The sequence below is a fragment of the Aricia agestis genome, chromosome 7 (genome assembly GCF_905147365.1).
Source record: "Aricia agestis chromosome 7, ilAriAges1.1, whole genome shotgun sequence".
Taxonomy (NCBI): Eukaryota; Metazoa; Arthropoda; class Insecta; order Lepidoptera; family Lycaenidae; genus Aricia; species Aricia agestis.
Window position 1 is genome coordinate 17454080 of NC_056412.1, and position 14436 is coordinate 17468515.

At 40.8% G+C, this 14436-nt stretch overlaps 1 protein-coding gene across 3 annotated transcripts in view; it reads left to right on the forward strand.

Annotated features, from left to right (window-relative positions):
• The window catches only part of LOC121729124 (zinc finger protein jing homolog), a 200233-nt gene extending 186068 nt beyond the window's left edge, over positions 1-14165 (forward strand). For all 3 annotated transcript variants that reach the window (XM_042117512.1, XM_042117513.1, XM_042117514.1), the window contains exons 2-7: positions 990-3714; positions 3900-4079; positions 5630-5771; positions 6293-6503; positions 10215-10296; positions 10669-14165. In XM_042117512.1, the coding sequence (XP_041973446.1) occupies positions 990-3714; positions 3900-4079; positions 5630-5771; positions 6293-6503; positions 10215-10296; positions 10669-10956 (3628 nt within the window). In that variant the 3' untranslated portion in view covers positions 10957-14165. The remainder of the gene's footprint in view (positions 1-989; positions 3715-3899; positions 4080-5629; positions 5772-6292; positions 6504-10214; positions 10297-10668) is intronic.
• Positions 14166-14436: the final 271 nt, after the last annotated feature.

Below are 14436 nucleotides of genomic sequence, written 5' to 3' on the forward strand. Positions count from 1 at the left end.
CTATGCTATAAGACGTTGCTTCGTACCAAATTTCAAGATTCTGAGTTCACGGGAAGCACCCTGTAGGTTTTGATTCCCTTGCAAGTGTCGAAAATTTGCGGCATAAACGGCTGTATCTTTTGATTGCGTTGGCTTAGAAGTTTGATTTTTTCACAGCTTCAAGGGACAGTAGACCTGAGAAATTGATATAAATTTCAGCTTCATACCTCCACGCGTTCCTGAGAAAAAGGGTCTTGACAGACGGACGGACGGACAGACGGACAACAAAGTGATCCTATAAGGGTTCCGTTTTTTCCTTTTGAGGTACGGAACCCTAAAATTGGGTCAATTTAAGGAGAAAGCGCTCGAGAGGGGTGGAAGCACCCTCCTTGAAATTGGTGCGTGAATAGAAAGACTATACTCCAGTAATGGATGCCATCGAAGAGGGGCGCTAATCCAATGTTTTTTCGATTCCTATTTATTATCTAGTAAATTTTGATGGCCTCGCTTATTAAAAAGTAGGTAACTTATTTTCATAGAATTCATTTTCACCGTACACAAATATTTCCCGCTTCTGTTACGTTCAATTACGGGAGTCTTCATAAAAATCAATAAAATATTCAAAACAAACATTTTGGTCCTCTCGATGTACCAGAAATAGTTTAAAATAACACACGCATCGATCCTAAACCGTCGACGTCGAGCACAATGCCGCTACGTGCCGGGAATGTCACGCGGACCGAAATAATACATGTCGAGTGCGGCGGCAGCGCGGGGCGGGGCGGCGGGGAGCGCGGTCAGTGCAGCGGCGCGTCGCGTTGCGTCACTGCACCGGACCGCCGGGGCATTGCACCGTGCTCCCGAGCCGAGCCGAGCCGCTAGCGCCGTCCCGCTCGCTCTAGAACCACGTGAGATCGATCACTGCGATTCAACAGCTGATTGTCATTACCATAAACTCGATAGTGCAGCTGACTGTATGCGCTCGCTCATAGATTCTCTTTTCGTTTCAGTGGTGTGGCGGTGCTGAGTCCGCCAGAAAGTGGAGGCTGCAGCGGTAGCGACATCACGGAGCCCCGCTCCCCCCGTAGCCCGGAGTCCGCTTGCAGTACGAGCGAGGAGAGCGCGAACGCGCGCATGCCGCCTTGGGCGAACGAGCCGGCGCCGCCGGGACCGCGACGCCTTGCGGTCCAACCCGCGCCCGTCCGCCGGCCCAACCCGCCCGCGCATCGACGCATCACCGAGTACTTCAACCATAAAATGAAGCCGCAGAACGGCCTCAAGCGCGACTCCGCTGCTATCAACCACGATGACACCAAAAAGAAGTGCCTCCCGAGGAACGGTGTTACGAACGACTTGGAGAAGTATATTTCGTATTTATCGCAGACGCTCAGCCCCAAAGTGTTGCTAGATGTCGAGAAGCAAAAGGAGGCGGGGAGGTATCCCGCCAATCCGACGGCTCCCGGCGGCTTGGAGAGCTTGAAAGCGCGAGATCAGTATAAAACTGGGGCCGTCAATGCCAAGGGCTTCAATGATGCGACCAGGCCTAAGGAAAGCAATGAAATGCACAGTATGAACGGCTTCGTCGAAATCCGGCACGGTACCGACCCAGTTAGCAAAGTCAAAATGAACGGTGCCTATCTAAACGGGTTGATTGAAAACAATAAACAAATGTCTTCGACAAAAATAACTAAAGACCCATCCGCCAATTTGTCGATAAGCACGATCAAACCTTCCACGAGCGTGAGCAATACGAAGGTTCCTATTCCCGCTACCACTGAAATGGTCGGGATGCGACTGGCTCCGTCGGCTGGAATATCTAAATCGCCGAAAAAAAATAGTAAATGTGACAATCAGAGAATAAACGGAGTAGTCACCTCGACGACGAAATTAGACAGTAGAATGAACGGTGTGACCTGCGGGTCTAACAATTTAAGTTTAAACTCGTTAAATAAAATTGCATCCACTAAAAAGGAGGCACCCAAGAAAAGTTTACCGTCTCTTAAGAAAACGAATCGCAGATCGTCGGCATGTATTGCTAATAGTAAAAATTTAACTTGGTCGAAGGCGAATAATCTTAAGCAACAGGTGCAACTGCAAAAACAAAATTGTATGAATACAGCGCCTAATGCAACAATAAAGCCAGTCGTTACTGAGGCTAGTTCGACTCCAAAAATGAATTTACCCAATGGTATCCGACAAGTATCTATGACTGTTAATGGTAATCTTAGCAACATGAACGTCCCAGTAACGAACTTTCAAAACTGCCATCAGTTGAATATCCCGCAGCCACAGTGCAACGGTGCAAATGGGGTGACGTCGACCAATTTACAATCTTTTGTTGCAGTACCCCAAAATGTAATGTTGACGACATTAAGAATACCACAAAACGGACTACCCGCACATACTTTGAGCCAGCAAGGTGTGGCGGGCTTCAATCGACCTAACGTCAACGTTAACAGTCCCTCAAAATTGAACGGCCAAATAGTTTTTCCTTTTATGCAAAATCTAAACGGCAGTATAGTACAAATACCTAACATGATGGCTAAAGTGCCGAGCTTCGTTTTACCGCAGTCTCCACAAATGGCGACGCAGCGACAGGACCATCTACAAAATCAACAAGCTGCACAATTTGTTTTTAATGGGACGCTGTTAAAACTCGCGAGCACCATTCCGGCTGCGTATCAGAACACCAATAAACAGGGACCTGTTACGAGTCAGCCTATTCCGATAATAAACAAAAATGTTCCTGGGATACAAGCGATGGGCGTGACGGTTCAGCCTAAAACCAATTTTACTGTCAACTTTAGCCATCCGGTACCTCATCTTGTACCTCAACCTGGATTTATCGTTACTTCTGTGCCAAATATGAACGTTAAAGAAACGTGGAGCTATACAGGTAATAACACTGTAACGTCATCGCAGTCTTCCTGTTCCAACCAGATAGTGCATCAACCGACGCCTATCGTGACGAACTTTACCACGCCAAATCTTCACTCGAGTAGTATTCCCATCGCCCCTGTCAAACCTCCCGACAATCCTATACAAGGTACAGAACCACCTAGTAGTACAGTTAAAGAGCCAGAAATGAGTGATATTGTTAATCAAAAGTGTGATATTCCTTGGCTGTCTAAAACAGTTAATAATAATTTTGTTCCATTAGATAATAAAATGTCCGCGAGGAATTTTTCGCAAATTAGTAACTACGCAGAAAAGATGGACAAAATTGAAAGTAAAGTTGTAAGTAAAGAAATCGACAAAGAGAAAAGCGACGTTCCGCGAAGAAAGAGTGTTTGTAAAGAAAACGTGAAAATAGACGAATTTAGTAGTGGCGAGGATGCAATATTTACACAAATAACTGTAATGAAAGACGTGTCTTCGAGTGTTCAAAGTACAATGATAGAAGCCAATTATCTTTGTACCGCCACAGAGTCTTCCGAATCAGGAATAGGAACAGACAAGAGTATAGATTCTCCTAGCGACTCGCAAGGAAGTAAAGAGTGCGATGAAGATTCGTCACTGTCATTGAGTATTAGCTTGAGTTCGGTGGAGGCACAGATCAGCCAGAAAAGTCCTATTTTGAAACAACCCAAAACCATTAGATTTCCACCGAAAAGTGCCACAAAACCAGAAAGTGCAAAAAGGACGCCAAGTGCCGATATATCGATAGTTTTGTGTTTGTGGGAAAACTGCAAGAAGATCTTTGATAGTGACATGGATCTACTAGATCATCTGCAGGTACGTAAAATTCATCTATTCAATACTACATTTTTAACATTTTTTTTTTGCATAATTCCTGAAACTGTTTATTTTATCGGTTTTTACTTAATGCAAATATTTCCAAACTTCCGATGGTCCAGATAAGTTGCAATATCAGATGAATATTATTTTATTTGTTTTAATAATTTATTAACTCGTTTCAGTCTATTCATGTGGAGTCGCAAGCGGGGAAGGAGAACTACGTGTGCAATTGGGTTGGCTGCAAGGTCCGCGGCAAGCCCTCCTGCTCGCGCCTTTGGCTGGAGAGGCACGCGCTCTCACACGGGGGCAACAAGCCCTTCCGTTGCATCGTCGAAGGCTGCGATCGGAGGTTCTCCACTCAGGTACAATTACGTTCCTAAGCTTTGCTCCCGCTCCTATACTCCAAGATCCTATAGTAGTAAATCCTTTAAGCAACTTTTACTTCTGACAGTCCTGGTATTTTCTTTATCAGTTGCCCCATCTTATTCCTTTTAATAAGTTTCTCAAACCTTTTTATTCCTTGTGGTAATTTTCACATTGCTTATTTGTTAATTTTCTCTACCAATAATTTTCCCATTTGAATGTCCATCTTTCTTCGTCCGAACTTAATCATATCATGTATACGTTAAAAAGGACTAACTGAAAAAAAATCATAAGGAAGAACTCTTATCGATTCGTCATTAATGTTATCAATATTGTCGTTAGTTGATTCATGTCTTCAACCATGTGTATCATCAGTAATTTTATTTATTGATACTAAAAAAAAGTTTGCTGTCTTCGAAGTAATTAAAAATTTATCCTGTCTTGATTAAATTATTATTCATAGGATACTTGGTAATAGTTTAAGAATTGTATGCTTATATTATATTTTTGGATGACATTTGGGATGACATCTCAATATTTTTGAGTCACTTAAATGTTGTAGTATAATATTTAAGCTTATGAAACATATTATAACAATATGAAACAAATTAAATCCTGCTTACTTCTCTAAAAACTAATCACTTTTCTTCGTGTCTCCGCTAAAATTTCTGTGTGTAGTTAAAAATTGACTTAAGTGAAATGGACTTAATTTTTGTATGGACTAATATTTTACTATCGCTATATACAAAACGGTGTCCACGCGCCACGCGGTAACCAGTCACCATCAAGTGGCCCGCATGCTTCGTATAAACTCTCTGTGAGTTTAAATCCATTGGACCCTTGTTGTGCCGTTTCATCGTCGTCATGAAATAGTTATTCAATAAATTCTGTAATGGACTCTACTAACACTTCTTCGTTAGATATAATTATGGACTCTAAGTGCTGCCTGACTTTTATGTTCTATCTCTTATCTTCGACTGAATTCAAATGGTGTATCATCTTCTTCGAAATGTTCGTCAATTTGAACATAAACTTGTGTCTCTGTTTTCTGTCCCTAGGATCCAGAGGATGTTGCTATCTATCGAGTGCTACTACAGTGTTTAATTTTTGTTTCTCACAGAAATTTATTGCACATCGAACTACGAATGCAATAAATTTTATTTGTTTATTTTCTACACCACTTCAGCTTATGGAAGGGTGGGGTGACAGGACGAAATCAAGTATAGTTGTAGAAATAAGAAAAAGTACATTAAGAAGTGTAGTTATAAGAAAGGTAGCACGTTTCAGAGCAATCTGAATCTAGTTATTTTAGGCTCAGTAGTCGGTGTCGTATTTGGGAAAAGACGACCAAAAAATTTGTTATTTCATCTGACACTTGACTAGAAGCATCGTTACGTATGCACTATGCAGCAAAGGTAATTCCTGTACCTCAATTACAGGATAATCTAAGTACTAAAAACAAATTCAAGCCATCTCTGATGCATACTGTTGACGGCGATTTTGTCTTCTAGCTGTGGCACTCTGCTCATTAACTGGACGAATGTTACAGATATTGCTCGAGCGGCATGTCAACAACCACTTTTCGGAAACGTCGTCCAACTCTGGCAGTAGCAAGAAGTCCACGGAGAGCGGATCGAAGCTGATACGTCGGAATGGGAAGAAGCTCCGGTATAGACGGCAGCCGTGGTCTGGTGAGTGTTTTTGTATATGGGGACTGTAGACTACCATCAGGAACTAAAATGTGTGATGAAACGAACGGCATTGCTTAACAGCAAGTGTAGTAGGTGATCGTTATCACCTACTTATAGGACGTTAATGGATTCGCGGAGTTTTGGTCAACGAGACATTTGTAAGTATATTAATGAAAACACTCCAAAAATTAAAACCAGGAATCTCAATAAGTAGTTGATGGATCTGTATGATCTGTGGTCAATAAAACTTGATTGATTCCAGTAAAAAGTACCTAGCTAGTAGCTACCCTTTAGCCTTTAGTTTCTGAGTTATATTCTCTAGCTTTTTTTAGCCTTTAGTTACTGAGTTATATTCTCTAGCTTTTTTGATTGACTAACATTTTGACGTTAGCCAATCAGCTTTTTCGTTCGTTATTGAAATTCGCTAGTGAATACTAACCATTCAACAGCGCTGTTGAAATATGAACTCCTCCAAAAAACCCTTAGGAACCGGGCATTAATTTAACATTTGTGTATTCCAGCGCGCATGTTCGACTTCTTCGACGCGGGTACCATGGAGGGTCTGGCGTACCGGCTGCTGCGAGCGACGCGGTGGCGGCTCGGCGGCGCGTGCCCTCTGCGGGAGCCGCCCGGCGCTCACACGCTCACGCTGACGGCCACAGTCGCGGCCACACGCTACAACGCCGCCGCGAGACGAAGAGAGGCGCTGCTCACGTACTCGCCGCCGCATGTGTGAGTAGCACCATCGTAGCATTAGCACCAGCGACGTTATTGAGGGGGGGGATCGACTTTTGGCCGTACACTCGGAAGTGTTGAATTTCTGACCCGAATTAATAAACCGCTTTTACCGCTTAGGTTATGCTCAAGATTGTTCTTCGCTAAAATGCACTCAACTGTGCTGTCGAACTCAGACCGTAAGTTAAGTGCTACGCACTCTTGATATCAGACTTAGGGCCTGTTTCACCACTTCCTCATAAGTGCCGAATAGGCTATCCACCACTTGACTTGACAGATGAAATATGGAGAATCTGTCAAAAAATCTGTGAATATTCGGCACTTTATCAGAAAGTGGTCAAACAGGCCCTTATAATTGAAGAGCATCTTAAGACGTAGGAGTACGTTGAGTAGGAGTGTAAGAGCGGTTTATTAATGTGGGCCTCAGTTCAACAGTACTGTGTGTTGACTGTTGGCTAAAAGTTCAAAAATTATTGATAGGGAAAGGAGTTATATCCTCAAAGACCGATGTTGGTGTCGCTTACATACCGAGGTAATTTAATTTTCTCAATCTTGAATCGTCTGTTGTGTTACTCAATTTGAGAAATATAGAACACAACTTGTGAATAACAAGATTGATTGGTAATAATCTCCTTTCCTTTGGCCGTATACTTTCGTAGTACGGTCCAATTAGGAAATATATCTTTCAATAGCACTCATGGCTTCAGCCTAAATTTTCCACAATCTAAATTCTATTCTTTTCTTGGTGTTTTAGGGTGGGTTGCACCATAGGCGTAGGTATAGTTAAGTTATGGTCAAAGTTAAGGCTATAGTTAAAGTTAACTGTAACTATGACTATGACCCATAAAGTTAATGTACCTAGCGGAATAGAGAAACAAAGGCCTGAGCAAGCGAGATGTCTCTATCAGTAACACTGCGTGGTAAAAAAGACGTGTGATACATGACAGCAGAACTATTTTTTGACGTCCAGTCGGCACTTATCGGCATGTTGACAATTTAATCCCATAGAAAGATGCTTGTGTAAGTGTATACGTACACATATTTTTTCACACAGATGTAAATCAATTTCGGTTTCGTTTGACAGCTCGAAATTGTTGCTCTATTCCGCTAGATATATAGGCATTAACGTTATGCTATGACAATAATACAGAATTTGACAGATGTCTGTTGCCAAAGTTTATAGGGCTGAGAGTATAAAAAATGAATTATCCATACAAATTAACAGGAAAAAATTATTTGTTATGCCAACACTTTGAGCCTTTTGTCAAATTTAACTTTAACTCGGCAAAATTGAGCGGTTAAGGTTATCGCCAAATTTATGGCGTCCATTATTGAGTTTAACCAGAGATTTGACGGTTCATTTGATATTTTGTTATAGTTAAAGTTATAGTAAGTTGGTGCAACCCATCCTTATTAGTTGAACCATTACCGACAGTTCTATCTTTGAAACTTAAAATTTAAAGGTTTTCAATGTGACTTATCTGAAAAGACTTTAAATATAAACAATATATTTATGTTATCCACATTATCTTGAAGTAAACTAATAAATATTCTCCTTGAAAAGATCCCTAATGTGTAATTGTAATAATTATTACATAATATATGAAATTGTACAATATTTTGTCCTTATCTAACATGCTAGTAAAGTGGCTTGATAGGCAAGTACAAAGCATTGTATAAATATAACTGTGTGAACTTTTTCTAAGCAAGGTAATAATTATTGTATAATTCTTCAACACATAATGAAAGAAATAATATCTTCTTAGGCTTACGCTATAGTTATGATCTTTTCTCTATTACTTTTTCAATAAATACTTAAATACTCAGTACCAACTTCACAAACGCCTATTAGTCTTAATTGTTTGTCAAAATATCATGGTTTCTCTTTCATTAATTCGCAGAACGAGAGAGTACGCATGATTTCAATCAAGCATTAACTTTAACAGGCGTTAGTGGAGTTGGCACTTAGTCTTAAGGCTCAGGATACATTAAGGACAATAATAATTAGTGTTATTGTAAAATAATGTCCATGTAGTATCATTATGTGTGTTTTCAGGTAAGCATTACTGGAAATTGTTTCAAATATGGGAGTGTGATTATCACTGCATTTTACGAACATTTTTTGACATAATGTTAGGTAAATTGTATGAAGAGGCATATTTAGTTTGAAGGATTTAAGACTAATGATATTTTACAGCGTTTTAAGGGGTATTGTTAATTTGTATGTTCAGGTAAAAAGGTGGGTTCGGTGTCATATTTATAGTAATCTGAATCTTTGCTTCGATGTTAGTTATCGTTCTCATCGAAAGACATACACCGATCGAATACGGTAGAATACTTAAATATGCTGCATTCTTTATGCTTCGGATTAAATTATATTTATAATTCATTTCATTCACAACTTACAAGCGGTTTGCCTTTCACATACTTTTTACAGATTGCATCCAAATAACTTAAAACTAAAATCAATTGCAGAAATCTATCATGTAGTTTTAACACTCATCTTATAGCACCTTTATTATTATTTCTTCATTCGTAGTGTTAATATCATTTGTCATGTAGTACATTATAATTTCATCCTACTACAGCATGATCGATGTCTTAGACAATGAAAGCGCCACGGAGGCATCAAAACGCTGCTAGCAATTCACTTTTAAAACTTGAATTGAATATTAGTGGACTTACATTTGGAAATACTCACTATTTTAAACTTAACTTACATTATACGTGATGGTTGCTAGCAACTCGGGTTGCGAACCCATTGGATTGTAGAAGCGTATTTGTGCAATTGTTCTTGTGTCGTGCCTCTTCTTGTTGTTTCGTCGCTTATCATTTCAATGCTTGCATGATATTATATCTATGTCATGGGCTTGCAACCCAACAAACTGCAAACACACTCCCTACTTGTGTACTACAATATTTCAAATATGCTACTATGTTTAAATAAATGAGGCTGAGACACGTGACGACTATATGAAACAACTAGGAGCACAATACAAATACATATAGTAGAATAAACTAGCAGCAACGCGATGTGATATTGCACCGATCTGTTCAAAGTTATCTGAAATCATGTCGCAGATTTACAGTATATTATAATAATGATTATATTATATACAATAGTTCTTCGGCTACGTTTTCTCTATGGATCTTCGGATGCTGTGCTTTGTTCTTTCAGAGAAACTGATTCACAGCCAGATGATGATGAGATGATGATGGCGGACCTACGTTATTTGGTTAACAATTAACATAAACGACTGATCACGACTAACATCGTCTTGACATAACCCGATCAAATTAGATCCGCCATCTGCCAATAAAACCTTAGGCTGCCTTCACATTAAGTCGCGGATAGTGCGGCAGCCGCGCGACTTTTATACTAAAACGTGCCGTGCGGCTCGTCTTATGGCGGCGGCGGCGCCATTAGGCAGGCAACGGCAAAGGCAGCCTTAGGGCTCCCACACAAAACTGCGAATTCGCATCGCATCACATCGTAGTCGCATCGTCACTTTTATTATGAATTTAGTCGCTGATATTTGCGATGCGATGCGAATTCGCAGTTATGTGTGGAAGCCCTTAACGCTAGGCCTCGTAGTCTTCACTAGTCTCAGCTACTTATTTAAACGATATAAACGTTTCGACGATCGCTGTGTTTGCAGTGGCCTCGTGGCGCTGAGATCAGTGAGTTAGTGTGTGTTTGTGTTGCAGGCTCGACGACGAGTGGGTGCCGGAGGGGGAGGTGAGGCGGTTCCGCCGGGTGGAGATGGCCAGTCTGCCGGCGAATACCAAGGTAGATGGACGCTTTTAGCTTTTTATTTTGGTATACGAATCTAATTCCGCTTTTAAGCCTCCCAGGTTGTAGAGCGTGACAAAGACCAAAAGCTCTCTTTTAATTTACTCTTATAACCCGTTTGGACGAATAACCGACACGACTGGCGAGCGGAGGACCATTTCTTTAAATACATGCAGACAACCAGTCGATCAGCCTGAATTGCCTTAACCAGACTTAGAATTTGGAAACATCTCTCTTCCTATGCGAATGGAATCCGTCCTAGGTACGATCCGAGCCAAAATCCCTGTTTTAAAACGCTGTACAACGAAGGCGTTAATATTATAATACATTGTATTAACAATTAACTAATATTGTTTTTTTATTGTTAAGGTGCGGTTGTACGAGCAGTTCAGCCAGTCGTACCGCAAGCCGCCGACGCCGCGACCGCGACGAGACTGCGACGAGCCCTGCCCACTGCAACCTCCGCCACATCCGCAACCGGTTCCGCAATCTCCGCAACTCCAGCAGACCGCTCCGCAACTTCTGCAATCAATTCCGCAACTTCCACAAGCAGGTCCGCAAGCTCCGCAACTCCAGCAACCGGCGGTCAGCGGCGCCGCCAAGCGCAAGATGGGCCGGCGATACGGCGGCAACTCGTTTTGGCCGTGCGGACGATAATTGCTGATTCGAACCACAAGACTGATTATATGTCGCCCGCGTGTAAATATATTGTACATAGTAGTTAAGTAGGCTAGGACCGGCTACGAGAGACACTGCCGAGCGCTCGGAGACTCGGGGAGACTTAGGGTTGTCAAAAAGTTGATATAATTCATATTTTTTTACTAAAATCAGTTTAGATTTCAGTAAAAATCCGGTATTTTTTTTTATTTTACTTACAAAATATACTATTATATAACTTGACGAAAGCCCAACAGGCTTGATGGATAAGCCGGATGGCGAAAACGCAACGAAATACATAGTGACAACCGAATATTTCGGAGATGTGACAACCCTAGGTATGACCGGTGGTTAACAGCCCTAGCCGTCCGAGTCGCCGCATTTTCTGGCCGGCCGCATACCCGGGGCGGCCGCATATTCGGGCCGCCGCATACCCGAGCCGGTCGCATATCCGGGCACATCCGGCGTCACCAAGTGCCTGAAGCACGACCTACCGCAGCGGTGTTCACTTTATATCGGTGTTTACCGGACGTAGTCAATAGTCATATCAACTCGCTCATATACACTCGACTTTTGATACTCGATATTGGTCGACTCGACGTTAGTACAGAATCAGCAGTCATCTGCCGCGCGCCGTACATTCACTGCCATTCAAGTTGTGTTTAGTTGTAACTTAGTAGTCTATTAGCAATAACTATATTATGTGATAGGACCGAGTAATGTTCGTTGCACGCACAACTTTGGGAGTTGTTTTACATTTATCCGGTAGTCGTATTGTATACAAATAATTTTTAATGAATCCGTGTAATTTTTTATGCGTCGGACGGATTCTGTACCGCGACGGAGAGTCTTCCTCGTCGAAGTGTTGCGAATTCCGTCGTAGTTTTTAATCGATATCGTCGTGGTGCAGAATCGATTCGACGCCGTCGATCGTTCGAATAGGAAATGCAGTTCGAATGTCTCGTTCAACGTATTTTTCTAAAGTCAGAAGCAATAAAAATTTGATGTTTAAAATTGAAATGCAGAACTTATGTAACAAAACATTTTTAAGATATTATGACCAAACTATTGCAATGTATTAATAATATAATGCTTATGTAAAATGTAACGAAAAGCAATTTGTTACGAACAATGAATAATTTAATTTTTACAATTTGTAATTTAATATATTCTGTAAATTGTTTCGGTGCAATAACCATCTTTGTTTTATGGAAAATATCGATTCGAAAGTTTACTGAATATTTGGTAAATGATTTGAAATATAATTAAGGATTGAAAATTAAATCGGATAGAGTGAAGTCTTAGTAAAAGGGTTCCGTTTTTTCCTTTCCCTTTGGGTACGGAACCCTAAAAAGATATTTTAGTCAGCAATTGAAGCGCGCATGACAATTGACAATGCTTGGTTATTCCACCGACATTTGCATAATCGACGGCAATACGGTGACGACCGCACCCGGGGGTGCCCGGGGCGGCAGATGATGTGGACAGTCCGGATGCCTTCTAGCCGTAAGTTGAACAGTGATCAAACGACATGTGTTCCGTGCTCACGAGATCTCGCTAGTAATGTTAGTTAGTGCCTCTAGGGTAGGTTAGCCTGAATTGACTCGGTAGGGCCGGCCGGTAGGGGTGCGCTCGATGTCGATGATTTAATCGACAAGACGTCGACTCGATGCTTTTAATTAGTAAGTTTATCGATACTCTAATATCGATACGATGTAACTTTATGTGTACTTGTAAATATTTATTGTATTTTTATGTATTTTGCGTTTTTAAAAATGTAATTTTTTTTCTCCGAGCGCGGCCCTACCCGGCGCCCATAGTAATTGGTATTTCGCTGAAATTGTTCGCTTGTATATTAGAAAATGATGACTTGGCTCCGTTCAGGGTTGTCGACGATTTTAATTTATGACTTGATAATGTTGAATGAAATCGAATGGTGAATTTTTTTTTTATGACGCGCATGAATGTCCCGTATTTTAATTGAATTTGAACTGAATGTCACGTTTTAGATGATCGTTTAAGACGGGCAACCCTGACCGGTTCCATAGAAGGTGTGGACCCAAAGAAATGTCATAGGAAAATTGTCAAGTAGTGAAGTTGGTGCCTGATCGCGAGGGTGTCGCTAGTAACTGACGGATATGTTTCTTTTGGAATGCTTCCAATGTACTGATTATTTTAAATTTAAAAATTCTAGACTAATTTTCTACAGCACTGATCGTAGTGCCATATTGGCTCCATTTTTTAGTTAAATTCGAAACCAAAATTGTAAAGTCTGAGTAGTTCTCTGATCTCAGATGGGCGAGTGAGACGTGTGTTTTAATGCGATTTTGTTTCGGACGTTTTACTTAATAATTGTAGTTGAAATTTTACGAAATGATGTCAATGATTTTAATTTAATCTTGATAATGAATTATTTTAATTTTATAAGAAATCTTAAACCGGTGATTAAGTTAAGATAAGTCAATATTACGAAAGAAAATCGTTTTAAAAGTATTTGGTAAGATCATGGTTGTAACGATGGCGCTCGATTTAGTGGGAGGACATGAAATTATAGTCATAAATTACTCCAATTTATTGCTACTGAACGAAATGTAAAAAAAAACTATATAAAAGTATCGATATATTTTATCGACTATCAGCCGGCCTACCTCGAGCGCCATCTACCGAGCGTCGCATTGAACATTGGCCTACAAAGATTCAGTACAAAATATGTAACGTTTATTTGATCGCCTGACAAGATTGAGTAGATCGTAACGTACTATAAGTGACCTCCGTAAGATAAGCGCCGTATATTTTTGGCCCGAGCGGCTAGTTTTGTACGAGAATATATTTTATCACTGCCACACTAGTAGCGGGGATGCCGCTACGGTAATTAAGTTGTAATTGTAAACGTTATAGAGGAGAGAAGGGGGTTTAGACAATTGTCAGTCGGGCTGCGGTACAGACGCTAGAACGCAGCGTAGGTTAGGTTAGACGCTCGTTCGGAGGATATCGTGCACTGTATTCTGTAGATATATAATTATATAGTATAATGTTGATTTGCCCCCGCGACCCGAGGGTCAGTCCCGCGTGGAATCTACCTCACTTAATTTATCACACCCGGGCGCGACCGGAGCCGCTCCGGTCTTTGGTGTAGTGTGTTTAGGATTTTATATGATTTATCCACATGTCACAAGTACTGTATCTTATATTAAATATTGTATGATTGACTTTTGGCTTTTATTCTCTTTGTTACTAAGTTCCTATATACGCAATCGAGGCCTTTTTTGGTGAAATTACATTCTTTGAAAGTCAAATTGATGATGGATGATTCGTAAGTATATCTAGAATGATTTAAGAATACTTAATATTAACTGCGGTAACAACTGCCATATACACGTAACCATAGAGAAAATATACACGTATGTATGTATCATGTATGTATGTATGTCTGTAGCTCTACCATGAGTTTAAAGCTATGTATTTATCGGTACTCGATAC